Genomic DNA, 26761 nt, shown 5'->3' on the forward strand with positions numbered 1-26761 from the left:
TAGATAGATAGATAGATAGATACTTTATTCATCCCCATGGGGAAATTCAACTTTTTTCCAATGTCCCATACACTTGTTGTAGCAAAACTAATTACATACAATACTTAACTCAGTAAAAAAAAATATGATATGCATCTAAATCACCATCTCAAAAAGCATTAATAATAGCTTTAAAAAGTTTTTAAGTCCTGGCGGTAGAATTGTAAAGCCTAATGGCATTGGGGAGTATTGACCTCTTCATCCTGTCTGAGGAGCATTGCATCGATAATAACCTGTCGCTGAAACTGCTTCTCTGTCTCTGGATGGTGCTATGTAGAGGATGTTCAGAGTTATCCATAATTGACCGTAACCTACTCAGCGCCCTTCGCTCAGCTACCGATGTTAAACTCTCCAGTACTTTGCCCACGACAGAGCCCGCCTTCCTTACCAGCTTATTAAGACGTGAGGCGTCCCTCTTCTTAATGCTTCCTCCCCAACACGCCACCACAAAGAAGAGGGCGCTCTCCACAACTGACCTATAGAACATCTTCAGCATCTCACTACAGACATTGAATGACGCCAACCTTCTTAGGAAGTACATTCGACTCTGTGCCTTCCTGCACAAGGCACCTGTGTTGGCAGATGCTACTATCTGTGATGTTACTACTTTGTAAACGAATAAAGAAAAAATGCAGTATCCAGTTCTTCTTCATCACCATTCCATGACATGCTCCAATCAAAAATGCAGATGAGGCCTTGATTAAGCATTTTATTTGACAAACCACCCCTCCACCAGTGCAGCACTCCCTCAGTACTGCATCCTTTGTCATCTGCCACTTTCTTTATGAAATGGAGCATTTGACTACAACCCAAGTCAATAAACATATAGAACCGCCAGATTTGCTTTATGACCAGGGTATAACATTAAAACCAGATGAATAAATCCAGACATATATAGCATCAAAAGACCCTTAACAAGCTGATTGGAGTTCGAATTCCAATTCGGTTTAAACCTCTTTCATATTATACAGAAGTGGCTGTTTGTCTTGGCTCTCAGAATTCTGAAAGGTCTCGTATTTATATTGAATAGTGACCAAATAATTCACATTTTACACAAAGATTAAGTTTTTTTTCAGCCAGAGCTTATGCTGCAACAGAAACCAATTGTACCTCATCCAACTAAAGAACAGCACAAAGGGAATCTGGAAACACTTGTCAGAGATGGAATTGCTGAAAATTCTCAGAATTACAGTTTAAACATATTAGATGCATGTTTCCTTGTACTTGGCTCCAACAGTAGTTCTGATCTATTACAGGTGGTTAAGAGTTCAGAAGATTTCACCAGTGCCAAAATAAGTGAAGGAACACAACTCAGCAACTAAGAGTTCAGTGGATGTTCCCACAAATCTACAGTACTCTCAGGACCAGACTGTCCAAGCTCCAAAGTCATTTCCTGTAACCTCTGCTGTATGTGATGCAATTGCAGGATAAATACAAGCAGTATGGCACCACAACAGATTCCCAGTTCAAAGGGAAGGTAAACAGCAATTTTAAAATAAAATACACTATAGTCTAAATGGCTGTTGGCTTGAAGGTTTCCTTCAGACAGACAAGTGGGAAGGAGTTTCAACTCCTTTAAACAACCCTCCCCAGACACTAATTTCCTCAATCCCTTGATAACTTACAACAATTTTTGTTTTAGGTTTTTCATGAAGTATTGACACTGATGGCTGAGGTAAAAAGAAAATTCCAGCAGATTGTTATCATTTTTAGACCATTACAACACTGGTGCAGTGAGCTCATAACAAGATTTGTGGCATCATTTCAACCTTTCTCTCAGTCTGCTTTTCACAAAGACTTCATCAAAAAGATTAGCTTTCTACCACATTATTTGCACCTTATGTTTACACGCATACATCATCAGTGTGGAAGAAATTGAAGCTTCTGAAGGACTTAGTGCAAAAGCAGAAGAGATGACTTAATGTTAAGGGTATTCTGCCTCTCTTTACAATGAAACTGATGATGCAAAAGTTACAGTTAAAGGAGGACATTAATGATAGGAAAGTACCACAGATAAAACAAGATCTCATTGCAAGACGTTTGATCCAGATGTAAAACATGTTCAGTTACTGGTGTAGGTGGAAAAATGCTGATGTAATGGAGCTTATCTTCCAGGTTCTACTCAACAGGACTGGTCTTAAAATGTATTGTTCCATAACCGGGCCAGGGATAAACCCAGCAAATGCAGCTTAACATAGCTGGGGAAGGCAGTGGAAGCACTTATTTGTTAGACAGTGTTTAGTCAAGGACAGTAGTTTTTTTTAATATACAAGGTAAATCATGTCTGACCAACTTCACTGATAAAGCATCAGAGAAGTTGGATGAGGGCAGAACTGCATGAGAAGTCAGAGTCATGCTGCACAGAACAGGCCCTTCAGCCACTGTAACTGTGCTACCATATACTATCTATGCTAATCTTATGTTTCCTCTTGCATTTTCCTTAATACCCCCTCTTCAAACAAGCTGATTCACCTGCCATCTACCTACCTACACTAGCGGCTGTTTGCATTAGCTAATTCATCTCTACTGTATGGCTTTCAAAAGTGTGGCAACATACAATTAGGGAGTAAATGTCAGCATGGATAGGTTTTGTAACAGGCTGGCACTGCCGGTCATAATTCGACGCCCAAGTCAAGTGAGGCAGGTGCCACCAGAAGGTTCCTCGCAGGCCAGGAGGACAGTATGTAGTCAATGGCATGATTTGGGTAGCCAATTTCACAAGTGGGACTCTTCCACTTGTGATAGATAGATAGATAGATAGATAGATACTTTATTCATCCCCATGGGGAAATTCAACTTTTTTTCCAATGTCCCATACACTTGTTGTAGCAAAACTAATTACATACAATACTTAACTCAGCAAAAATATGATATGCATCTAAATCACTATCTCAAAAAGCATTAATAATAGCTTTTAAAAAGTTCTTAAGTCCTGGCAGTTGAATTGTAAAGCCTAATGGCATTGGGGATTATTGACCTCTTCATCCTGTCTGAGGAGCATTGCATCGATAGTAACCTGTCGCTGAAACTGCTTCTCTGTCTCTGGATGGTGCTATGTAGAGGATGTTCAGAGTTTTCCATAATTGACCATAGCCTACTCAGCGCCCTTCGCTCAGCTACCGATGTTAAACTCTCCAGCACTTTGCCCACGACAGAGCCCGCCTTCCTTACCAGCTTATTAAGACGTGAGGCGTCCCTCTTCTTAATGCTTCCTCCCCAACACGCCACCACAAAGAAGAGGGCGCTCTCCACAACTGACCTATAGAACATCTTCAGCATCTCACTACAGACATTGAATGACGCCAACCTTCTAAGGAAGTACAGTCGACTCTGTGCCTTCCTGCACAAGGCATCTGTGTTGGCAGTCCAGTCTAGCTTCTCGTCTAACTGTACTCCCAGATACTTGTAGGTCTTAACCTGCTCCACACATTCTCCATTAATGATCACTGGCTCCATATGAGGCCTAGATCTCCTAAAGTCCACCACCATCTCCTTGGTCTTGGTGATATTGAGACGCAGGTAGTTTGAGTTGCACCATATCACAAAGTCCTGTATCAGTTTCCTATACTCCTCCTCCTGTCCATTCCTGACACACCCCACTATGGCCGTGTCATCAGCGAACTTCTGCACAAGGCAGGTCTCCGAGTTATATTGGAAGTCTGATGTGTACAGGGTGAACAGGACCGGAGAGAGTACGGTTCCCTGCGGCGCTCCTGTGCTGCTGACCACCGTGTCAGACCTACAGTCTCCCAACCGCACATACTGAGGTCTATCTGTCAAGTAGTCCACTATCCAATCCACCATGTGAGAGTCTACTCCCATCTCTGTTAGTTTGTGCCTTAAGATCTTGGGCTGGATGGTGTTAAAGGCACTAGAGAAGTCAAGGAATGTAATCCTCACAGCACAACTGACCCCATCTAGGTGAGAGAGTGATTTGTGCAGCAAATACGTGATAGCATCCTCCACTCCCACCTTCTCCTTATACGCAAACTGAAGAGGATCCTGGGCGTGCCTGGTTTGTGGCCTCAGATTCTGTATTATCAGCCGCTCCATGGTCTTCATCACGTGCGACGTCAAGGCAACAGGTCTGAAGTCATTCAACTCCTTTGGTTGTGGTTTCTTCGGTACCGGGACAATACAGGATGTTTTCCACTGTCTGCAGATGGCCACATCACCCGCACTTCTTCAAACAGATGCAGGTCTTTCAGATTATTCTTGGAAGTTTAAAGCTTGGGACTTGATCATTTGGGTCACCTGCCAAGATGTAGTTGGTGATGTTTGCAGTTCATGTGTACATGAAGGACAAAATATGAGCAGCACTGGTACAATAGCGTCCAGGAAGATGTATACCAATTGGATTTCCTGTTAAATTATGAACGTGATATGTTTTGGAACTAAAACAATTATGGGAACTCAGCAGAAATGTACAGGAGCTCAATATCAAAAAAAAAAGCAAATTCATTCCTTATCAATTACTGTCCCTAGATAGCCCTTCTCCCCAAATGACCTCTGCCTGTGATTGTGTCATTATTAATTTAGCTTCTGTATCATCCCTCATAGCTCTTTTTTATTTCAGCTTCTGTGAATTTACAGTTTTAATTTCCCTTCATTTGCTATTAATACAAACTAATCTTTAAAAGAAAATTTGCTGGAGCCTATGAGTTAATCATTAATGGTCTGAATATACGAAAGGTATATTGGATTGTATGTGGCACTGTTCCATTTAGCAAGTCTGCTTTCTACAATAAAATAGTATGTAAAACTTTCCTAAAAGGCATTTTTGTGAAATTGGGTGAAAGGAAGGTACCTAGTTAAAACTACATACCATAAATCTCAAACACGAGGAAATCTGCAGATGCTGGAAGTTCAAATAACACACACAAAATGCTGGTGGAACACAGCAGGCCAGGCAGCATCTATAGGGAGAAGCACTGTCGACGTTTCAGGCCGAGGACTGATGAAGGGTCTCGGCCCGAAACGCCGACAGTGCTTCTCCCTATAGATGCTGCCTGGCCTGCTGTGTTCCACCAGCATTTTGTGTGTGTTGTTACCATAAGTCTACTGTCATTCACACTTTCCTTCCTCCCATTGTTGTTGTTGGATATTCATCCAAAAAAAAAATAGTTAAAGAACTATAAGTTCCTCAGCTCACTAAATGAAGGTTATGATGCTCATTTTGATTAATCTGTTCCATAAAGTTAAGCATGGCTGGGCTTTCTGACTAATTTGCCTGTCATTTGCCTGTTAATGTTAAAATACATTTCACTAACATTGGAGACCATACATACTTTACTTAAAGAAAAAGTCACACTAGTAAAATAGAGGGCTATGTGGTAGGAACATTCTAGGCAGTCTCTACAGTAGGTTACATGGTCAGCACAACATTATGGGCCGAAGGGCCTGTAATGTGCTGTAGATTTCTATGTTTCTATGTTAATAAGCCCCTGCTTTATCACCACAAATAACTATTTCAAATCCAAATAGTTCTGTATTAATAAAGCTATTAAAAATTCAAAAAATATTTTGTGGTAACTATATTAAAATATAATGTCAGCTGGTGGTGTAGTGGCATCTGGACCAGACTTCGAGGCGAGAGGTCCCTGATTTGAATCCGGTCGGCAACTTGCACGCTTTCCATCTAGGTTGGATTGAGTGTTGAGCTAACAATTCAACCTCATAATAAAGCAGACAAATGCTAAAGAAATGGCTAGGTTGCCACCCAATCCGTCATAAGGCATGGAAAGGAATTACAGCAATATTATAATATAGTTTGGCTTTAAAATATTATTGATTATGGGCAAAATGATAAGTACTTTGTCCCATAACAGACAAGTCAAAAACTGGAAGGGACAGGAGTAGGTCAGAGACAAGAGGTGTTTCACGCTGAGAGTGGTTGAGATTTGGGATGCACTGCCTGAGTGGACTGAAGCAAGTATTCATTCTCACAACATTCAGTGCATAGCTGGAAGAGCTCCTGAATTGCCAGTATTTTTTTCCCCCAAGGCTAACAGCCAAGTACTGGTAAGTGAGATGAGTGTGGATGTCATGTATTGGTTGATATAGACATATAGTATTGGGCTGATTAGACTGTTTCTGTGCTCTGAGAGTCTATGATACTTGAGGGAACAACATAAATTCTGATACTTGTATTGCTTGATGTTCCTCAATTTATATTCCCTGTGCTTGCAAAGATACTCACTTTTCCTGTTTAAAAACACACCAGTTTATGTTTAAAACATTAAATGCAAGAGTCATGTCCCAATCCTCCCACACATCAATAATATTGACTTTGATTTCCTTACTTTTTATTTGGTAACTCAATCAAAAACAATAAACAAGACTAAGTACCTCTTTGGACACTACCTTACATTTTAAATATATGTTGTTTCTGTTTTTGCACAATTTTTAATCTACTCAATATATGTATACTGTAATTGATTTACTTATTTATTATTATTTTTCTTTTCTTCTATATTATGTATTGTATTGAACTGCAGTTGCTAAGTTAACAAGTTTCACATCACATTCCGATGATAATAAACCTGATTCTGATCCTGAAATGACCATCAAGGTCAGATTGAATTCCATTTTGAATTTCTTTGGAGAATTGTTCCTCAAAGACTTAGGCTCAACAACCTTACAGAATTGGGGCAAATTTCACATCTGGTTTGTGGTGGTATCTTAGCATTTTAACACTTGACACATGAAGTCCTGAGATCTGTTAAGTAGTCTAATCAACAATCCTCAAGCAGTCCACAGGAGGTCACTATCAAATGGCCACACTGCAGTTAGGAGCATGAAAGCCTGATTATACAGCCCCCTCTTCCTCCCATAACTGACTGATCATTCTCATAAATTGAAGGTATGAACTTGATAGAAGGGCTATTAAGATTTGTGTACATATTCACAATTATCTAGATGATGGTTCTGGAGTCAAAAATCAATTCCCTTCATCCCAGAGATGCTGCTTAACACACTGAGCTTCTCCAGAAGATTGTTAGTTGGTGCAGATTCCAGCATCTTCAGTCTTTTGCATTAACAGGTGTCTATCTTGTCACTCAGAGCTGAGAAAGTGCAGGCCACTCAGTCAACAAATCCCACTTGGATTTGACCTTCAATGTGGTTGACATAATTCAGTGGTGATACCAGAGAGACTTCTCAATTGCTAAGCCCATCACCTACTTGATGTCACCACACACAAATATCTCCCCGAATGACTTTCCTCTCATTACAGTATATTAAACAGATATTTGATGTACTTAGATCTCCTGTGCTGATACCCTTAACCTTAGGGACATATAGAAGACAACCTGGCTGGGAGTCAAAGCTTCCATTCTAGAAAGCATTTCCTGTGCTAAAGTAATTCACCAGGTTTACATTGGAACCTTGGCTGCTTACATAGGAAATGGAAAAGACTGTTTTGCAACTATTTGGTTTGTTGCCAATGCTTCCACATTAATCAATGGGATACCCAAATGTCAGTTTAAAATCACAACGTTAAAGTGTCAGAGATCGTTGGCCTTGCCCATCAACATTTACAGTAAGCAAGTCTAACACTCTGCTCAGCTTTCTAATCCACATTCACTTTCAAGTTCCCTCACAAGAGCTTGGGAAATTTCCCAATTGTACTTAAGGTGCATATCATTTTCTTTAAAAATATGTAAATTATAATAGACTTCCTAAACCCTGTTTGTGTCTCTACTACTATTATCTGACTGCTTGCAGTTGAAATTAAATCTCATTTTAGGTGCTTTCTTTCCCCACATCTTTTATGAATGCATTCAAACTGGATTGACATCATATTTTTCTGGAGTACAATCATTCATATGAAGGGGGAGAAGATGTCACTTCTAACTTTGCAGTAAGCTTAAGGCATCCATCCATAACAAATGTAAAATCTCACCACTTCTGTTGCAAGGAATATCAAAACAAAGCATTTGTATTTATCTTCAGAAAAGAGAGGATTTAGCAATGCAAACGTGCTGAGGAGGGTAGTCACAGATTTTGCCTTCAGAACTTTTGAAGCTCCAAGTAAGTTTCATAGACACAGAAACTGCAACACTTCAAAAAATAAATACAAAGGAACACTTTAGAATTCAACATTCTGACAATTACCCATTTTCCACGCAGAACGGTGATAATTCTTTGATATGAGGAGGATGAAGACAAGTATGAGGAGATTCATGAGGAGTGCGAAGGTTGGCAAAGTACTTTCTGTGCTGCAGACTGTAATTCTATGCTAATTAAAGACTCGGCTTGGGATACAAGTCCTTTAAAGTTAGACTCCCCCATGCACTGATGATTGAAAGTGTGTCATGGTCCAAGCCAGATACCAACTTTAATTTTTGGCCTGTCAAGAGATCAATGACCTGACCAGGGAAAATAGCTGGTGCTGACGTTAACCTCTGCACCCCTGAGCTTCAGTCGAACAGAAAACTAATGTGTTCACATTCTCTCTCTGGGACCTAATCCAGTAGCACACTATCGGAGAGTGGCATTTATAATCAGCACGAATGGCACATTTTGCAAGCAATTTCCACCTGCTTATTTTCAGTGACATATGTCAAAAAAGACTGTTAATCCTGCTGAGTGATACCAAGCAGTAAATCAGTGTAACCTGGGAGTGTTAGTTCTTGAGTTACAAATAAGTTTCCTATAGATAAAAATTGATAGTCTTGAAGCTCAAATTAGAAAACTGAAAATTCCCTTCTATAGTCCTGCAGCACTTCCAATATAAAGCTAGTATTATAAACAACAAAATGGATCATCTATTGCATAAACAACCACACAGCTTACAATAATGCTGAAAATCCTGGAAATATTCAGCAAGCCAGAAACGTTCCAAGCAATAATCTTTCATCTGGTACTGGAAATTAGAGAAGTAGCATGTTTTAGGATAAAGGTAGAGAAAAGGTGGAAAGGAAAGAGAAAATGTTAAGTTCTGTGAAAGAATTAAATAAAGGAGGAGATTCATGAGATTTGTGCGCATCATAAATATTGGTGGTTCAATGCAGTAGACTAAATAAATCTGTAATTGTTGATCAACTAACTGGAGGAAAAGAATCTTGGATATTTCATATTTGCTAGAACTCCAATAAAACCCCTAATTTTTCCAAATCTGGTTCAAACTTCTTGCCCTCATGTTTGTGTTCACTCCTTCTTGGCTCCTCAGCCCTGTCACTTCTATCACCCCTGTGTTTAATCAAATATTATTTCAGCTCCTAACAACTCCAAGTATTGATCCTCAACCCAATGTTTTGGTATGGATCTTCTGGTTTAAAAATAAATGGTCACTTCTGCTTGAAAGTGTTTGGTTTCACGATTTACCAGATGGAGGTTTAACACTACCAAGTGAAAACAGAGGTTTCTCACTTTGACTCTGCAGTTCGTGATCTCGGGGCAACAATGTACCATTGTTGACTTCTCATGTTTGGTATTCATACTGTATTTTCAAACATCATGAGTCATTGGCCCATTAAGTCTCTTCCACTTCTTATCAGGCCCATTTCCCCACTAATTTATTTCTGTCTTCCAATGCCCCCACTATCTACCACCAACAGGGGCAAGTTCCAATAGTTAATTAACCTACCAGCTCAATTTTGGGACCTAGGAGGAGGCAAGAGCACCCGGAGGAAACCTATACAGATATTGGGCAAATCTTGACACACCCAGCACCCTAGACAAGGATCGAACCAGAATGCAGGAACTGTAAGGTGCAACCAAAGAGCAGTGTGGGGGAGGGAAGGGGGAAGAGCAAATTTTCCCACTTAAATTATCCCAGCTAACCTGATGGAAGTATAATTGCCCACTGACTACAATCCAAGAAAGAGCCCTTGACAGATGCACAAATACAAAGCAAACTTCTTTTTCTTTAATTTGGTTGATTTAAATAAATAATTGTTTCCTGGTGCTTTTAGGCTTTTTTTTAATAAGTACTTTAACGGTTGATAGAAATTTTAATTGCAGGTTTTGTGGCTCGAGTTGCATTTAAATGATTGGGGCTATCAATCAATCTTTTTGACAGTGGGAGCGTGGCATCAGTAAATAAGCACCAGAATTTGAAGGGGAGAATAATCGAATAGTTTTGCTACATTAGAACATTAAATTCTCCCTAACCCCAATGAATACACAACATTCTTTTCCGATTTATTGCAAATACAGTCAGGCTAAAGGTAGGAATAATACTTATTTATCCATTTATCCACAGCACACTGTCCTTTTGCTAATGGTATAATTAAATAGAATTTTCAATGTGACATCTCATTTAGCTTTTAACAGGTTATTTCCATTTATTACTGCCTGTATGGGTCATACTAGATTTGAGTCTGAGCTTTCTGTCAACCTCCTAATAGAAGATAAAACCTGTCTTGGTGGATTTAGCCAAGCTCTAGACATTTTCTTTAGCTTCGTTGACAGAGGGTGTCCTTCCCAAGCTGTCACAAAAGTAACACAATGGAAAGGAAAATCTGCCTTGATGTACTAAGCCAATTATCAAAAGCAGTGGCCGAAGTATGACAAGTACTGCAAGGTTCAATAAACCGAAACTGTAGCTCACAATCACACATGGGCTAAAACAGGACAGCAAAGCAGTCTGTTTGCTGGTTCATCTTGAGCTATGGGGGAGTGGTTTTCACGCATGTATGCATGTTGTCCAAGACATTATTTGAGCAAGCAGATGCTTTCCAAGCCTCAGGAATGTTATTCCCACTGTCACGTGTGTTGCATCAAATTGTGTCTAGTAAAGCTCCTAAAGTACTAATTCTTAAGTGGAGCTGGTAAGGTGGGTTCGGGTGGTCCAATGTTACAGGTTTTAGGATCAGATATCAAAGATTTGGTGAGAAGAGGTCAACAGTCAGAGAAAGGAACTGGAGTCAGGCTTCTCCATTCCAAAAACTGTGGCCTGTCAGCCCAAGGCACAACCTCCTTGTAAATTGCCTTGGAATAGTTATTGTTGAATGATTGTTCTTAAATTAGCTTTTCACTTAGTTTGAATCGACTTTTATGCTTTACCCAGGAGACAATATGTTGAAACAGTTATGATCAAAATGGACCAAACTCACAGGAAGGACAATTTCATTCCCAGATGTGTTCACTGAGGCTTTGGGACCTAGCATAGCTTTCAACAGGAGGTTCCCACGATTGAGACAATTACTGCTGTCCACTGCAAAGCTCAGTTAATGCAGGGCCAGGCAAAGGTTCAGAGGTGATGCTCAGCAGCAATGAGCAACCACGTGAAATTTATCTGTACTTAACTTTCATTTCTGGCACGCAGTCATATTAGAACTTGAATCTATTTTGATCTTAATTAGTTGAACATACAACTACTGACTACTGCATAGTTTTTCTTTTAGTTTGAATCAACTACGGTAATTAAAGAACCACAAATCAACACTGAGCATTCCAAGGCAGTTTACAGAAAATTGTTGATTGAAAGACAAAATATTCAAAAATACCACAGGACTGCTCAATTTTAATATCAAATTGCTTCTGCAATAAGTGATATTGTAATGTTCAAACATACAAGAACAGTTAGAAATCCTCAGCAGACTATTGAAATGTGTGGGCTTCAATAACTCTGGTCTCACCCACTGACTTACTTGTACACGGCATTGCTCGTGGGTCTGTCTCTGCTCTGTAGTAACTCTTTTCACAGATACATTGTGATGAGCTCTCTTGATGCGAATAGCTATGAGGTGGGCATTTCATGCAGTATGCATCCATGGAGGAAGCCTTGTAGAAACCAGGCCTGCATGCTGAAATACAAAACAAAAGGAGCTGTAGAAGCAGGTTACACAAACTATTAAAACTTACTTAAACACCAGTTTAGATCCACTGTAACAATGTCACTTGCTCTACACAAGCCCACTCTAAATTCTTTTTATCCAACTAGCTATAGCCAGACCTGCAGCAAGAAGACATCTAACTCAAAATAAATCAAGAATAAAGGATCAGGGAGCTCTACGTTAACAATGGTTTCATGAATTTCACTGACAAAATAAAGACTCACTAACCATTTCCCAGCATGGTGCAAGGAACCAACAAGGTATTAAAATAAGTCCCCAGAGGAAGAGAGTGCAGGCGGAAAGCACAGAGAGAACAGGTTTGATTGGCTGAACCAATGAATATATTAGACAAGTGGCAAAAGCTATTAGCCACACAACATGAATGTGTTCAAATCCAAATAGTTTCTCTATTATTAGACTGCTTAAATCAGGTTTATGAATATCCACATGAACATACAGTATTGTACAAAAGTTGTAGGCTAAGGTGTTGGGAATGGACAGGATGGGGCACTGTGGAGGGGTGTGGGACAGGTGGCAGAGGACTGCCGGGGGCAGGGGCTGGCATCATTGCAGACACACCCAGCACTGAGACACCCAGCAAGGTCATTTGATTCCAAAAAATTGTTTCTGTTTGATCACGACAGAATGTCTCTGGTGCTTCTCGCTCCCTCCCCACTCCCCAACCGTGATTCACCTCTCCCTGTCCCCTTCCCCCACTCAGTCCACAATAGACAGCCACATCAGAATCAGGTTTATCATCACTCACATGTCATGAAATTTGTTTTTTTTTTTTGCAGCATTAGTACAATGCAATACATAAAATTACTACAGTGCTGTGCAAAAGTCTTAGGCACACATACTTACAGAGAGAGGCTGTCTAAGACTTTTGCAGAGTACTGTGTAAATTAGGAGCAGAATTTGACTATTCAACCCCTCAAGCCTGTTTCACTATTTAATATAATTGTGGTTGATCTGATTGGACTTCCTTCCCCAGAAATATTTCATTATTTGCTTATCCACAAAGCATCTACTTCTGTGTCAAAATTACTCAAAGGCTCAACTTTTGCTCTTTCTGGAGGAAAATCCAAAAGCCAAAACATACTTGCAAGTGGAGTAAATTACTAAATACCCAATTGAAGTGGTTTGTGAGTTTTGAATTATTTTTACTCTATATGGCTGAGTTCAGACTGAATCCAGGAACTATATCAAAGGGGACATGAGCGTTATCTCCTACAATCAGTAAATCCTTCTGCTCCCATTACCTTTGTGCTCTTATCTAGGTTTGACTTGAATGTAGCTAGTTTCCTCAGTCACATGTTGTAGTGTATAATTCAACATCATTATATTCTGTGTTGGATTTATTGGTGATCATCTTATATTTATGGTCTAAAGTTGAAAGTTCTTTACCCAATGAAACCCTTTCAGAACAACTCTATTAGGTTACACCTATCTTCTTTTATTTAAAAAACTCCATTCTATTTATTCTTTCTTGATGGGTCTATTCCCTGGAATTACTCCAGTGCACACACTTTTTAAATCTTGTCTAGTGTCTCTATATCCTCTTTATAAAATAGTACCAAACCATTAACATTACCCCAACCATAGTCTAACCAAGGTTTAATACCAGTTTAACATTTCTCTGATTTTCAGTAATATCCTTCAACAAATTAACACCAATGAGCTGTTTATTCTTTTACTGGAATTAATTTGTGCTTCTTTAGGGGATCTATTTATAAATATAATGGGACCCTCTTTCTCTAGAGATTTTCCATTGATGATAGAGAATCGTCATTCTTCCAAATGAAATTTACTATCCTAAACTTGTTACATTGTGCTACGATATATAAAACTTGCTCTATCTCAATGCTGTATGCTGAAAACCTAAAAAGTCATGTGTTTTCCATCACCATCTGCACTTTAGTACTGGATTTTGGGAAGTAACCAGTTAATTTTACAGCTAAGTAAAAACAGGTGATTAAGTAAGGCAACTTTCCAATTACTGTGACTTCTGCATCTGGGGAAAACAAGGAGAATCTCTTTACATTAGTCTCAGATTATTTCTTTTTTAAATAATCTCGTGAATGTTGGAAAAAATTCCTTTAGCTAACTGGCTCAGTTTGTTTTCTTCCCAACAAATCTCAGAATAAAAGTCTGTCTCCAGAAGCCCTTCACAGCACAAATGTTAGTAAGGATTTCACACTAAAATAAGGATGGCTGATTGAGATTGGTGGCTCAATCATCATGAGAGGAACAGCTGTATATGGTGTAGGGTCGAAGGGTACTACAGCTCAGAAAATTCAGCTACACACTTCAGCTCCCAGTTCCTTTGCATTTTGTATTTGTAATCCTGATGAAACCCAGTTGTTGTAAATTACTGACAATTCATCTTCAACTGGAAGGAATGCAGGGGACTAAACTCATATTTTCCACTGAGAAAAGGAAGCAAGGTATGAAGGATGTAACACCTCCCACCTTTGTGCAGTGACATTTAATCACGTACCTTATAAAACAGTCAACATGAACTTAGTGAGTCATAAATTTACTGAACAATTATTCTTTGTCATGAAGCCATCTCTGGTGCATTTTAAGTACTTTAAGCAATACATGACCTTTTAAGCCCAATTTAATTATGACAGGAAATACTTGACTTATAGGAATACAGTGGATTCCAGTTAATTAGAACATATTGCCACCAGTACATTTTTGGCCCAATTAACTGGCTGCCTCAATTAGCCGAAATTTCATGGAAACAGATAAAAAGGTATTAAAAAAAAGGCAAACGCTGTTTAACTGAGTAACAATTTCTGTATTTAAATAAAACACAGAACAAATTAGAACTCTATTGATATTATTACTATAAAACTGTATTTGTTCCTAATAGTTCATCTACAGGAGTGTACATTTTTGATTGACTGTAAATAAACAAAATCGGCGCAGACACCCAGTGCAGATAATGGATGGCCTTCAAACAATGCTATTGACAATTGCATCTTCCAAATCTTCATTTTCATTGCAACATTCAGGATTATTGTCGATATCTTCAAATTCTTCATAGTTCCTAACTTGCTGAAGTAGTGAAACTGTCACTTTTACTTATGGCCATTTATGGCATCTCCAAGTCTCGATGCTTGAAATCACAGTGAGCAAAACAGTTCTGAATTGCTTTACAGCTTATTTCTCATCAACTATTAGTGACAATAATCACTTTTTTTGAACACAAGCACACACAAATGACACTACTTAAAAACTGTTCACTCAAAGCACAGCGCTGTGCCTAACCATCACACAAGGGCGTCTGACCCTAGTTAGAAACTGCTTGGCAACAGTCTCCTGCCTCAATGAAGGGGCATAGTGTCCCAATTAAACAAAAGGAATCCTGGCTATTTTCTTAATTAGTTTTTGTTCTTTAAGAGTTTTTGCAACTACATAGCTACTTTAATTAATCAATGGCCCAATTGACAGAATGCACTGTACAGGTGAAACAGGGAGGGGCAGAAAAGTGAAGCCAGGATAGAAAAAAAAGCTTAACAGTAGCCAATCAATCATGGCAGTGCATTAAGGTTTTACTTCTGATCTATAAAAAGAAAACTAGGCAAAATGCCAAATGGTTTTAGCAACTTTGGGATAAAAGTAGAGAAATTTATTTAAAGTTGTCTGATGCCAGTCAGCAGTCTGTTGGAGAGAGTTCGTGCAGAATGTGATTGAGGACGGATTATTGCACTGCTAGGCATGAATAGATGCCCAATAATACTCAAAATTAAAAGAGGAGTTTACTGTTTATATGCAAGGCTGATCTATGTTCAATGAAAAACTCACCTGTGGCAACTTCTCAGGCGCTAGCATATAAGTAACATACACAAGAAAAGCGAAAGACTCATTTACTCCCAATCAATACAACAGCCCCCAGTTTGGTTGACAAATCCCAGATGAGCCCCCAATTTGCCAGTACCCCATGACCGGGTTACCAAGCCAGCAAAAATGGAATGATACGTTGGAGTCTACTGGTACTGTAACTAAAAGTGTTTATTAGTAAAGTAATACAGTACTATAAAATGCAAATATATCTAAACAGGCTAGCAATAATATATACAGAAGTATGGAATTAGGAATCAATCAAGCTCTATCGAAGTCTAGGGGTAAATGAATAGTCTTAAGATGACCCAGAGTTCAGTTCAATTTAAGTCGAGGTAGTTGCTGTGGTACCGTTGGAGAGAGAGAGAGAGCGAGCGAGAGGTGAGCAGTTGCAGCAGGCAAACCTTCCGTTGTCTTCTTGTTCCGTTGTGGTCACCGACTATGACCCCCCCCCCCCCACCCGTTCTCAGTCAGACCGTTCTTCAGTGATGAGCTTGTCACCCAAGTGAAGGTGGACACACACACACAAGCCCCCGCCGGTCCTCCTTCACACACTGTGAGTCTCTGATCGATTCCCCCAAATCTATCCTCCAAACACCCACCTTCCTGTGGGTGCACAATGCTCTTTCACTGTCCAGTGGCATGTCTGCCTGTGTCTCAGCAGACTCACTTTTTTATCTCCCCTGCCGGGGTGCCAGCTATCCATCATGTCCATCACCCGGCACCTCCTTGCTGTGTCAGCAGCAATCCACACTAACAGGCCAAATGTCCTTGGTGCTAAAGTCAACAATTAGCGATGGAGCCATAACTTTAAATCTTTGTCTCTCTCTCTCTCACACATCTGCAGCAGGATGTCCCCCCCCCTTCATCTCTCTCTCTCTTGTTAGCAGCATAGTTCATGGGGGGGGGCTAACTCTGGACCCCCATCTCCATCTTGTTTTCTCATCACACATAACAACATAAATAATCTGCATCTTCCCCAAGAAAACACTACTAGAACAAAAACAGAAGCAAAGTGCAATGTGGTCCTAATGTTGCTAAATTCTAATGATTAAAGTATTGTTAATTGGTTCAAGAACTAAATTGTTGAACAAATGTGGCTGTTCTTAAACTTAGTGGTTTGGGACTTCAAGCTTTCATAACTCCTAATCATAGATCCAAAAAGATGGCATGGCCCAGATGGTGGGGATCTTTGATGATAGATATTGCCTTGGCTCCTGTAGACATTGCCAGTGGTTTGGAGGAGTGTTCCCTTGATGTAATGCACAAGGTTCACTACTCTCTGCTGCTTCATACATTCCTGCTGTAACCAGTCAGGATGCTTTCAACAGGTGCAGCACAGTAGCATAGTGGTTAGCATAACGTTTTACAGTGCAGGCAACACGGGTCCAATACCCACCACCGCTTGTAATGAATTTGTACATTCTCCCTGTGACAACATGGGTTTCCTCCAGCTGCTCCGGTTTCCTCACACAATTTAAAGGCCTCCTGGTTGGTAGGTTAATTGGTCATTGCAAATAGTTCCGTGATTTGGCTAGGATTAAATTGGGGGTTGTTGGGCAACATGTCTCAAATGCCAGAACGGCATATTCTGGGCTGTCTCTCAAAATATAAAACAAAAACAAAAAAAAGACAGGACATCTGCAGAAGTTTGTTAGATTCTCCAAACCTCCTCAAAATCCTCAGAAATTAAAGTTGCTGGCAGGCTCTCCTTATGATTGCATTTACATCCTGTGCCCAGGACAGGTCATCAGATACGTTAATGCCCAGGATCAAGCTTAATTAAAAGTTGTTGATCTTAGAGGGTGACCAGTACCCATAAACCACATCTTAGTAAGAGTTAATTATATTCAAATATGGATACAATTTAAAAAACAAAAACTAAACCAGGAAAGATAATTGCAGTGAAACAATATTAAATACGTTACTGATTTTTCATTCCAGAAGATTGTATTCACCATCCTGAAGATCATTAAAAACTCTTCTGAAAGTGGAAATATTTTAACCCCGAACACTAAGACTATGAAAGTGCAATGCCGTAAATTTGAAAGTCAAAAACAATATGCTGTAATCACTTGGCAAGATAAACAGCATTTGCAAAGAGAGTACAACAGAGTTAATGTGCCAGATCCTGCCTGCACCGCACTTTGGAGATCGTACCACAAAATTCTGATAGTTGATGAAGACTCGTCTTACCTTGCCATGAACAAAACTCAGAGTTTTAATCAATTTTAATATCCTGTCCAATTTGCAGATCATTTCTAGCAGTATTTTCAATAGATTGCATTTGTCGATTAAAAAACGCTAATGACAAAACAAAAATATACTAGCTAATTATTGACGTATGAGATTCTGAAGATACTGGAAATTCAGAACAACACACACAAAATGCTTCAGGACGACAAAGGAAGGGGGGGGGAAGATGACAGGATAAGAAAATTGTGGGGGGGGGGGAAGGGATGGAGGACAAGCTGGAAGCTGATAGGTGAAGCCTAGTGGGTTGGGGGGAGGATGAAGCAAGAAGCTGGAAGGTAGTAGGTGGCTGGAGAAGAAGGATTCTGATAGGAGAGGTGAGTCTGATAGATATGGGAGAAAGGGAAGGAGGAGGGGCATTGGGAGGGGAAGGAGGGCAAGGTGATAGGCAGGTGGGCAGAAGAGGTAAGAGGCCAGAATGAGGAATAAAATAAGACGATTGCAGAATCTCTTGTTCTTATGAAAAACTCTTCAACGGGACCCTGCTACCAAGCACATCTGTACCTCTTCCCCCCCACCCCACTCTTAACCTTCTGCACTGATTACTTCCTCCATGATTCCCTTGTCCATTCATCCCTCTCCACGAATCTCCCTCCTAGCACTTACCCCTGCGAATGGCTGAAGAGCTACATCTGCCCATTTACCTCCTCCCTTACCACCATTCAGGGTCCCAAAGAGTCCTTCCGGGTGCGATAACACTTCACACATGCAAATCTATTGGGGTCATCTCCTGTGTCCAGTGCTCCCAATGCAGCCTCCTCTACATTAGTAAGACCCAAACAAGAATGGGGGGTGGGGGGCTTTGTCAAGCACCTAAACTTCATTAGCAAAAAGCTGAATTTCCCTGTGGCCAACCATTTTAATTCCTATCCCCAATATGTCCATTGCCTCCTCTCCTGCCACGATGAGCTCACTGTCAGGTAAGAGGAGCAACACCTTGTATTCCACCTAGGTAGTCTCCAACCTTATGGCATAAACACTGATTTTTCCAACGTCCAGTAATTTCCCCCTCCCCCATCCCTCTTTATGTCTATTCCCCACTCTGGCCTATTATCCCTTTTCCTCAGCTGCCTGTTATCTCCCTGCAGTGCACCTCATCCATCCCTTTCACCCATGGTCTACTCACCTGTCCTATGAAATTCCTCCTTCTCCATCCCTTTGTCTTTTCCACCCATCACCTCCCAGCTTCTTGCTTCATTCCCCTCCCCCACCCACCAGGCATCACCTATCCAAGTTTAGCTTGTCCTCCATCCTCCCCCACCCCCGCCTTCTTATTCTGGCAGCTTTCCCATTCCTTTCTAATCCTGAAGTGTCTCAGTCTGAAATGTCAACTGTTCATGCATTTCCATAGACACTGCTTGACCTGCTGAGTTCCTCCAGCATTTTGTGTTCGTTCATTACTGAGTTGCTTTAAGCATAAACAGTGGCCTTTTCTCTATCATACAGATAATATAGCCCATTTATTAAAGGACATTGAAGTTTAACTACGACGAGCATTTTAATCAAAGCACTCAAATAATGCACAAAATGTAGTTACAAAGATTTGTATTTAATTAGATCTTGACATACAGCTAGACTCAGCAAGATGCCAGATCACATTTTATTGCCTGGCACATGCCAGGGTCAAGTAGTATTGTACAATCTATATAATGCATAATTCACAGAACTGTTCCGTTCACAAAGTCTGTTGATTTTTTTATATATCTAACCGTAGTATTGATTCATTTGTCTCTGTCAAATTCAGCTTAAATTGCTTGATTCAAATTTTCAATTTCCTTTGTTGAAAGGTGCATTGCTGTCAGGGTTTCTGTGACAGAACAGGGAGTGCTGATTGTAATAGGAAATGCACCACTTTCAATTTGGCAGTGGACCCAGATTTTGTCAAGAGAAATATATGTTAAGGGACAAGGTAGGACAGCACTAAGACTGAAGAGGAAAGAAAACACAAATCATGACATATTGATTAGTTAACTTCAGCTAGCATATTTAACAGCTTTTCCTCTCTCCTTCAAAGACCCTATCTTTCCAATGTCCTCTGATTTTCTCAGGATGTTATTATATGAAGGTACTTGCATGTTGATGATGGCACAAAGGAATTTTCCTGTCTGCTACCTCTCAAATGACGTCAGAATCCATGAATGTGTTATAATTTCATTAGATTCTTCAAATTCCTAATTCAATAAAGCCATTGGCCTGCCTACTTTGGAATTGCATCAATATATTGGACCCAGGATATATCTTTAGAAATGTTGACACCCAGGAACTTAAAGCTGTTCACCCTTTCCACTACCGGTCTCTCAGTGAGGGCTGGTGTGTGTTTTCCCAACATCATCTTCCTGAAGTTCATAAGGAATTGATTTCAAAGATGACCCCGATATGTAGCCTCCATCAAGGTTGCAGCTTACACATAGGTGTATTTGGGGACAGAGAGGGGAGTTAAGAATCAAATTAGGATTTGTGATCAGGGATCTGGGGGAATTAGAGGACAGACCAGGGCAGAGTCTAAGCCTCCACTCAGTGACAGGACTGTGGTTGGATATCAGTCCCATCGATCCACGAAGATGAGGGCTGGAGTCAGCAACAATTTCCAGGATCAATGTTCCATGCTGGCAGTAAATCATAGGCCAGTGACCTCCCCCCCACCCCCCACCCCTATGTATGTGAGTTGCAAAATTGGAGATCAGAGTCTGGTGTTCAGGCGTCATCATCGCTTGGAATGTTCTGATTACTTGTGGTCTGTGTTGTTCTGCTGAACGTGGTCAGTATGCTTTTTTGGCACCAGATACGTGGCAACAGCTGCAGGATGCCTCAAGCACATCTATGGGTGTGTTGGTTGTTAGCGCACACAACACGTTTCACTGTATGTTTCGATGTACATGTGATAAATAAAATTTGAACTTGAATCTGAATTCAGGAAAGGGAAATCAGGTGAAAGCAAACCAGGGGTCAGCAAGTGGAAAGGGTGAGCACCTTTAAGTTGCTAGGTGTCAACATCTCTGAAGATCTATCCTGGTCCCAACATATTAATGCAGTTACAAAGAAAGCATGACAATGGCTATACTTCATTAGGAGTTTGAGGAGACTCTGAATGTCACCAATGACTCTTGTAAATTTTTTCCAGAGGTACCGTGGAGAGCTTTCTGACTCGTATCACCACCTGGTACAGGGACCAATGCGCAGGATCAGATGAAGAGGTTTGTATTCTTTCCCAACTCCATCATGGGCACTAGCCTCCCCACAATCAAAGACATCTTCAAAAGGCAATCCCTAAAGAAGGCAGCATCCATCATACAGGACCCTCATCACCCAGGATATGCCCTTTTCTTATTGCTGTCATCAGACAGGAGGTACAGGAGCTTGAAGACACACTATGTTTTAGGAACAGCTTCTTCCCCTCCACTATCATATATCTGAATGGTCAATGAAGCCATGAATACGACCTCATTTTTTGCTCTCTTTCTGCACTACTTAATTGTTTTTAATATATTTCTTATTGTAACTTAGTTTTTTTTAAGAATTGCACTGTACTGCTGCCGCAAAACAACAAATTTTATGACATAAGTTGGTTGATAATAAATCTGATTCTAGTGATTTTTGTGATCTGAACTCACTGTCAGTTTATGGCCAATCCAGAATGGTGCATTAAGTACAGCAGAATCATCACTTCAATTGAAGTGATCTTCAACAATGTAAGCCACTTAATAGGGCAGTTGACATTTCAGAGAATGTCAGAGAAGATTCAGTTTACTTCAGGCCTTCAGCTTTTACACTGGGTTTCCCTACCCTAAATGAACAGGTCTGACAATTGTCAGAAATCTTGACATAATGAAATAAAGTCATGTTGAGGAAAGCTTATTTCTGGGTTAATGATGATACCACTAGTTAATCATTCATGCACTGCCATCATTCTTAAAGTGTAACCAGGTCACCAAACCTTTCTACAATATAGTCAACATAGTGGATAATGTTGTGTATTTAATATTTCAGTAATATGGAGTGACATTGTAAATATACTGTTTGACTAAGCATTCTTTGTTGAATACATTATGTATTGTGGGTTACATGTAAAAATAAGCAAATGGCATACATCAACATGCCACCACATGATATGCACGTACTTTGCTAAAGTAAGAACAAATCTAAGACTCATTCTCCTGAGCTTCCGGCTTTTTCTTGCAATTAGTAGTTTTTGTGTTTTGTGAGTTACAAAATATAACAGTGGCGAGGAAATTTTAAACAACCTATATGACTACCTACCTGTTGAAGTGCAGTGAGATGAGTTGGAGTTTATAACTAATCAGGGAGGAGTGTTGTGTATTTAATATTTCAGTAAAATTTGAGAAATATTGTAACTATTTTTTCTTGGCTGCTGGACTCCACACAAGATGGAAAGAATTCCTTCAACAGCCATACGATCTAGCTCACTGGCTACCTTATCACGTATGGTATAATGAACCAGAGGGGCTTTGTAAAGCTTGGGTGTGGCATTTTCATTCAGCACGGTTTTACCCTTGATACATCTAAATTTTCCAATCCCATCCTTGAACACTGTTGTGGCATCATCCAGTACCTTTCTTAGTTTGTTTGCAGTTGACTCTATTGCAGGGGATGTGGCATTCAAATGGTAAATGGATCTCCAATCAGGTGGTAGTTGTCTCAGCCAATCACGGTCCCACAATGCTGGCCCTCCTGTTTTTACCAGATACAAGCTCAGTATAACTTACTAGTTGTTGTATTTCACTGTTACACATGTCATTCCCACTGAAGTTATCTTTTGTCCTCTACAAGTTCTTAGTTGGATATTTGCAGGTCTCAGTTCAGTATCTTTAAGATGTCGTTCAAACTCATCTTGTGAAATGACTGAAACAGGCGAGTCAGTGTCCAATTCCATTTTAATCAGTTTACCATTAACTTCATGGATTAAGCCATGCTACTTATCTATTTTTAGTTTTCACATTGTAAATCTCTAGGCTAACCAGTCCATTACCAGATCATCATCATAAATCATTATATTTTTCATCAACAGCATGCAAATTAATGCTCTTTTTGAACCTCCAACTTGACTTTTTAAAAACCTCTCTCTCTTTTCTGGGCAGACCATTCATTTTTGTCTGCCTCACATGCTCTTTGAATGTGCCCTACTTTGTTGCATTTTTTGCAAGTTTTGCCTTTCAATCGGCATCGGTCTGGTATAGGTGAGCCCCTGCCACAACCGTAACATAATTTGGTCGGTCAAGCCGGTTTCTGTTTAGACATGGAAATTTTGTTCACGTTCACTTTCACTCCTGACTGCAACTCAGTAGCATCTCATGTAAGTCACGTAAAAATGTAAGTCATGCTTCAGTTACGAGCCATTTTGAATGCTTTTTGTAAGATTCCACAAACTCCATGATCTGTCAGTGAATTAAGCTCATCAATGAGCTGACAAAGCACAGTAACTTCTTCAATTCAGCCACGTACATTCAAAATGGACTCCACTTTTTGATTCTGCTCATGAAACCCAAAACATTCTGTAATCAACATTGGCTTCAGTTATAAATGTTCCTGCATTTCTTTCACAAAACAGAAAGTTTCATTTCGGATGGTTTGGTTGGAGCAGTTAAACTATTAAGCAAACGATATGCCCTTAAATCCAATGCACTCTGCAAAACTGGGACTTATTTCTCATTGGCTATTACATTTGCTTTAAAGTACTGCTCAATTCGCTCAGTATACATCTTCCATTTATCTCACTCAAACATGTCCATCTTTCTGATGTAGCCAGGTATTTCTGCTTTTCTATTTTTTTAATTCATGATTACAATCACCCAGTACTCACTGTTTATGAACCTATGAATTTAGTCTGTTTTCTTCCTTTTTTATAAAACTCTACATCTCTGCCCCCTTATGAAAAAGCACATGCTGCACTGCTTTTTTGTCACTTCTGAAACAAAACTAATTGAAAGAAGCAGATGGGAACCCAGGCGAATGGGTCTTTGTTTTGTTTTTATCTCTAGGGAGGCACATACATGTCATATAGCAGCATGATAACGTACGCCATTTACATACTTTTACATATAATCTGCAAAGCATTATGTAAACAAAAATATGTTTAAACATTAAATTGCTGAGAGAATGGGTCTATCATAATCTATGGTGATTTTAAGGTCACCATCAACCCAATGCTGAAAACCGATCAATACCCTCTGCCTAGGATAGAGGATAACTTTTCAAACATTTCTGAAGGAAAATACTTCGGTAAAATGAACTTAGCTGAGGACTACCTTCAGGTGGAGGGGAAAAATGAGACCAAAGTGTTTCTCACCACAAACACTCAAAAAGGCCTTTATCGCCAAATTAGGCTTAATTTTGGAGAAGCACCTGAACCTGCACTCTGGCAGAAAGCTGTGAACCAGGTGACAACTGGCTCTCTAGGCACTCAGTTTTACCTGTACGGGATCAATGTTCCTTATCAATGACAAGCAACATCTCCAAAAATCGCAAGGCTGTGTTAAAACCATTATAGGATTCTGGACCCGAGCCTGACATGTCATGTGAGAATTTATTAAACAAAGCATCACTTACTGTGGTCATACCTTGGACACATAAGAACTACACAAGTGTGCTGAGAAAATTCAAGCAGTGATGGATGTCCTCAGATCAAAGGACATATCACAATTGTGGTCCTTCTAAAGATTTGTCAATTACTATAACAGGTGCCTTCCTGCAAGTGCTGTACCCCTGGAGCTCATTACTACAGATTGGGAAGAAATGGCAATGGACAAAGTGTGAGGTGGCTTTCCAAAATGTAAAGGGAGTGGTGACTTCAGACACTGTACTCGCGCATTATGATCCACGGCATCCAGTGAAGCTTGCTATGCTCTGTTTGGGATGCCAACACATCCAGAAGAAAGGTGTCCAGATCTGTCAGAACCATGTTCTGCAGTCCCAGAGTCAACTCCTACAACCACCACAGAGGAGGCCCCAGAACCTGAGAGTCTCACTGCAACAAGTCCCACTCACGAAGCAGAGTGATCTTCCTTGTCAAGAAAGATGTTATGCCACAAGTGTAAGAATTCCCCCACAACAGTGAAATCTTTAGGACTGAATGGGACCTAAAAATACCTCCTTGTTCAGTTGGATCCTGGATTTCCTCACTTGTAGGCTCTGATCGGTTCAAACTGGTAACAACATCTCCTCCTCAAGGCTTTGTGCTTAGTCCTCTTGCTCTACTCACTTTACACCTATGACTGTGTGCCTAAGCACAGCTCCAATGCCATATTCGAGTTTTCTGATGACACCACTGCTGTGGGGCAAATCAAAGGTGGTGATGAATCTACATACAGGAGGGAGAATGAAAATTTGACTGAGTGATGTCATAACAACCAGCTCTCAAATAATGTCAGCAAGACCAAGGAACTGACTGTAGACTTCAGGAGAGCCAGCATGCAAGTACAATTCCGAAGAAAGCACGATAGCACCTGTACTTCCTTAGGAGCCTGCAGAGATTTGACATGACATCTAAAACACTGACGAACTTCAATGAATACATGGTGGAGAGTGTATTGACTGGCTGCATTACAGCCTGGTATGGAAACACCAATGCTTTCAAACAGAAGATCCTACAAAAGGTAGTTTATCTGGCTCAGCAATCACAGGCAAAATCCTCCCAACCATTGAGCACATCTACATGAAAAACTGTCGTAGGAAAGCGGCATCCATCATCAGAGATCCCCACCACACAGACCAAGTTCTCTTCTCAACACTGCCATCAGGTAGAAGGTACAAGAACCTCAGGCCTCACACTTCCAGGTTCAGAAACAGTACTACCCCTTAACCATCAGGATTATGAATAAAAGGGGATAACTACACTCACTTTCCCCATTACTGTGATGTTTCCCACAACCAATGATCTCACTTCAAGGGCTCTTTATCTCATGTCCTTGTTACTTATTGATATTTATTTATATCTGCATTTGCTCAGTTTGTTGTCTTCTGCTCTCTGGTTGATCTTTCACTGATCCTGTTATAGTTACTATTCTATATATTTGTTGAAAATGCCCACAAGAAAATGAATCTCACTCATACACACACACACATATACGTACACATATACACACATACAAGTGGCATACTTAATCACACTACCATGTGATATACACGAGCCTCGTTAAAATAAAAATAAAACTAAGACCCATTCTCCTGGGACCCCATCTTTTTCTTGCAATTAGTTTTAGGTTTTGGGAGTTACAAAACATAACATCACCACATTGATTTTAATTTTGGTAACGCTCAAAAATGTGTAAAAGAAAGATGAACGGCTGAATTCCATGAGGAAGGAATTAGTAGTATATGAAACTTACAATCAAATGGAGCAATTGAAACAGATAAGAGTTATATTTTAGAGGAAATTAGTTATGTATAATAGAGAAAGGAACAAAGTATTGAATTTAAAAATGTAAACACGAGAAAACCTGCAGATGCTGGAAATTCAAGCAACACACACAAAATGCTGGTGGAACACAGCAGGCCAGGCAACATCTATAGGAAGTAGTACAGTTGATGTTTCGGGTCAAGACCCTTCGTCAGGACTAACGGTAAAAGGAGATAGTAAGAGATTTGACAGTGCGAGGGTGAGGGGGAGATATGAAATGATAGGAGAAGACAGGAGGGGGAGGGATGAAGCTAAGAGCTGGGAAGTTGATTGGCAAAAGGGATACGAGGCTGGAAAAGGGGGAGTATCATAGGATGGAAGGCCTTGGAAGAAAGAAAGGGAGAGGGGAGCACCAGAGGAAGATGGAGAACAGGCAAGGAGTTATTGTGAGAGGGAAAGAGAGAAAAGAATAAAAATTAAA

General features: G+C 40.1%; 1 protein-coding gene across 2 annotated transcripts in view; it reads right to left on the reverse strand.

Annotated features, from left to right (window-relative positions):
• Positions 1-26761, reverse strand: part of epha4b (eph receptor A4b) — a 361017-nt gene that overhangs the window by 143683 nt on the left and 190573 nt on the right. The window contains exon 4 of one of the 2 annotated variants that reach the window (XM_073040809.1): positions 11637-11792. The exons of the other annotated variant lie outside the window; for it this stretch is intronic. Within the exon in view, the coding sequence (XP_072896910.1) occupies positions 11637-11792 (156 nt within the window). The remainder of the gene's footprint in view (positions 1-11636; positions 11793-26761) is intronic. 2 annotated transcript variants of the gene reach the window in all.

Source organism: Hemitrygon akajei, chromosome 3 (assembly GCF_048418815.1).
Source record: "Hemitrygon akajei chromosome 3, sHemAka1.3, whole genome shotgun sequence".
Lineage (NCBI taxonomy): Eukaryota > Metazoa > Chordata > Chondrichthyes > Myliobatiformes > Dasyatidae > Hemitrygon > Hemitrygon akajei.